General features: G+C 35.1%; 1 protein-coding gene across 1 annotated transcript in view; it reads right to left on the bottom strand.

The window, feature by feature from the left end:
- Positions 1-823: 823 nt before the first annotated feature.
- The window catches only part of LOC132006706 (protein POF1B), a 44384-nt gene continuing 43033 nt past the window's right edge, over positions 824-2174 (bottom strand). The window contains exon 10 of the mRNA XM_059384666.1: positions 824-962. Coding sequence (XP_059240649.1) covers positions 824-962 — 139 coding nt within the window. The remainder of the gene's footprint in view (positions 963-2174) is intronic.

The raw sequence follows: 2174 nt of genomic DNA, 5'->3' as shown, positions 1-2174 counted from the left end.
AGCATCCCTGGCTTTTAGCCATCAGATGCCAATAGTACCCATTCCCCAGTTGTGGAAACGAAAAATGTCTCCAAACATTGCTGAATGTCCCCTAGGAGGCAAAATTGCCTGATAGAGAGCCACTGCACTGAGGTGAATATATTCCCCATTTGATGTTCACTACTTTAAAGGTTGACAGAATAATAAGTAAAAGTTTTAGTAAAGTAGCATTAAGTCCCTTATAAGAAGATGGTTTTAGTAATCAGCACCACTTAGCAACGTATTGGCCTACTTAAGAAGGTGCTAAGGTCCATGTCACTAAGGATGCTAAGGTCATCTTGGAGGATGTTATAGAAGGTAGATATTAGAATGCATGACCTATAAAATATTTTTCATCAGCCTCACTATAACTGTGAGATTTAAGGCTGGAGGATCTTAAAATCTGTTGAGAAAGACAGACATACCTCCTCACGTCCAAAATACTGAACATTTTCTATCTATAGTAAAAAGTACCACATTCAAGACTGAAAGACAAATTCTATTAAAACATGCCTCTTCTCCATACACCATTCTTCATAATTGTCTATAACATTTTCTACCTGCTTAAGAAAAAATTGGGATTTTTTTGAAAATTTGAGTAGAATCAGTTCAAAAACAATTATATTACCTGTGTATGAATCACTCTAAAGTTTCTTAATTCATACTACATGTCAGTAAGGAAAACATGGGGAAATTTTGAAAAGAAAAAAATGAACTGCAAGATTTTAGTTCACTTTAATATTTTACCACAATTTCTGAGGGCTGTTATAAATAGAATATATATAAATTTCTATTCTTAGTAGGACTAGAAATATACAAGGCAACTTACACAAGTCCATTTGTCTTCTGTTTTCTCAATCACAATAGTCTGTGTGTCACTACCTGGTGGTATATATTCATAGTCATCATAAAGGAGGCCTAGGATTGGATATTGTGTCCTGTACCTATACAGAAAAAAGTTAGTTTACAGCCTGCATAAGAAAATGATTCATTCTTTTTTAGTCACTCCAAGTTTGATTTTCCTTATTAAGTCAAGTTGGCTTTGAATGACTTTTAACTCTAAAAAGAAAATACTTACAAAGCTTTACTACCATTATTTTCAAAAGAGTAATAGTACTGCTTCTGCAATAATGGACCACTGGTAGCACAAGACAATGATCTTAGAGAAGGGAACCAAATTACATGAGCCCTATCAGTACCTACCTCACTACATAGAGATTTTCTTGGTCACAGGATGGGGAAAGTGGAGCCAAATAAATTCCTTCTGTCTCACAAAATTGAAATGACAGAATTTCAAGTAAAGCTATGCCAAAGCACCTGGTGTGGAGCAGAATACCAGACAGAAGACAGCTATATAGATAAAGGTCAAGAGTCCTGTAGAGGGTTCTCCACAAGTCTTTGGATAGCTACTGATTAAGGTAGGCATATGGAAAAACTACGGAAGCTGCAGAAAGAACCACTGGAAAGGAGGAGCCTGGAAATCCCTGGAGTTCACATAATGAAGGGAATAGCTTGTGTTTCACTAACCAGAATGGAAAGATCTCCTAATGCAGGGGGGCATCAAGAAGAAACTACAGAAGAGTATTTTGGTAGCATTAGGATGATGTTAGTCCTATACTGCAGGTTTTAACAGTTTAAAAGTAAGACTTGAAAGTATTACACTATATCCAGTTCATTTTGTCTCAGAATAAAACCACAGAACACCTGCAGTGAAATAAAAATATCTAGAACTAAAGTATGTAAAATTACAATACATGTCATTGAGTAAAAAAAAATTAGTAGTCATGGAAGCAAGAAGATATGACTGGTAATGAGGAGAAAAACAAATTAGTAGAAACAGAACAAGAAATGACAGATAAAAGAAATAAGTATTCATGGTTGCATCTATTAAAATATATATATATATTTAAATGTATACTTAAGAAGTTAGAAGATAACTATTGAGAGATATGAATTTAGGGCCATTGTATTGCCTGTAAGGTGACTGTTGCTGTATATGGTCTCTGTTCCTTTCTGATCTACCACTTGTAGGCTTTCTCTTTGCTTAGAGGACCCCTTTCAAGATTTCCTGTAGAGCTGGTTTGGTGTTTGCAAATTCTTTCAGTTTTCTTTGTCCTGGAAGCTTTTAATCTCTCCTTCTACTTTCAATGATAGCC

Source organism: Mustela nigripes, chromosome X, assembly GCF_022355385.1.
Source record: "Mustela nigripes isolate SB6536 chromosome X, MUSNIG.SB6536, whole genome shotgun sequence".
In the NCBI taxonomy this organism is placed as follows: Eukaryota; Metazoa; Chordata; class Mammalia; order Carnivora; family Mustelidae; genus Mustela; species Mustela nigripes.
The sequence above is the reverse complement of the archived record's forward strand: the minus strand, read 5'-3'. Positions and strand labels throughout refer to the sequence as shown.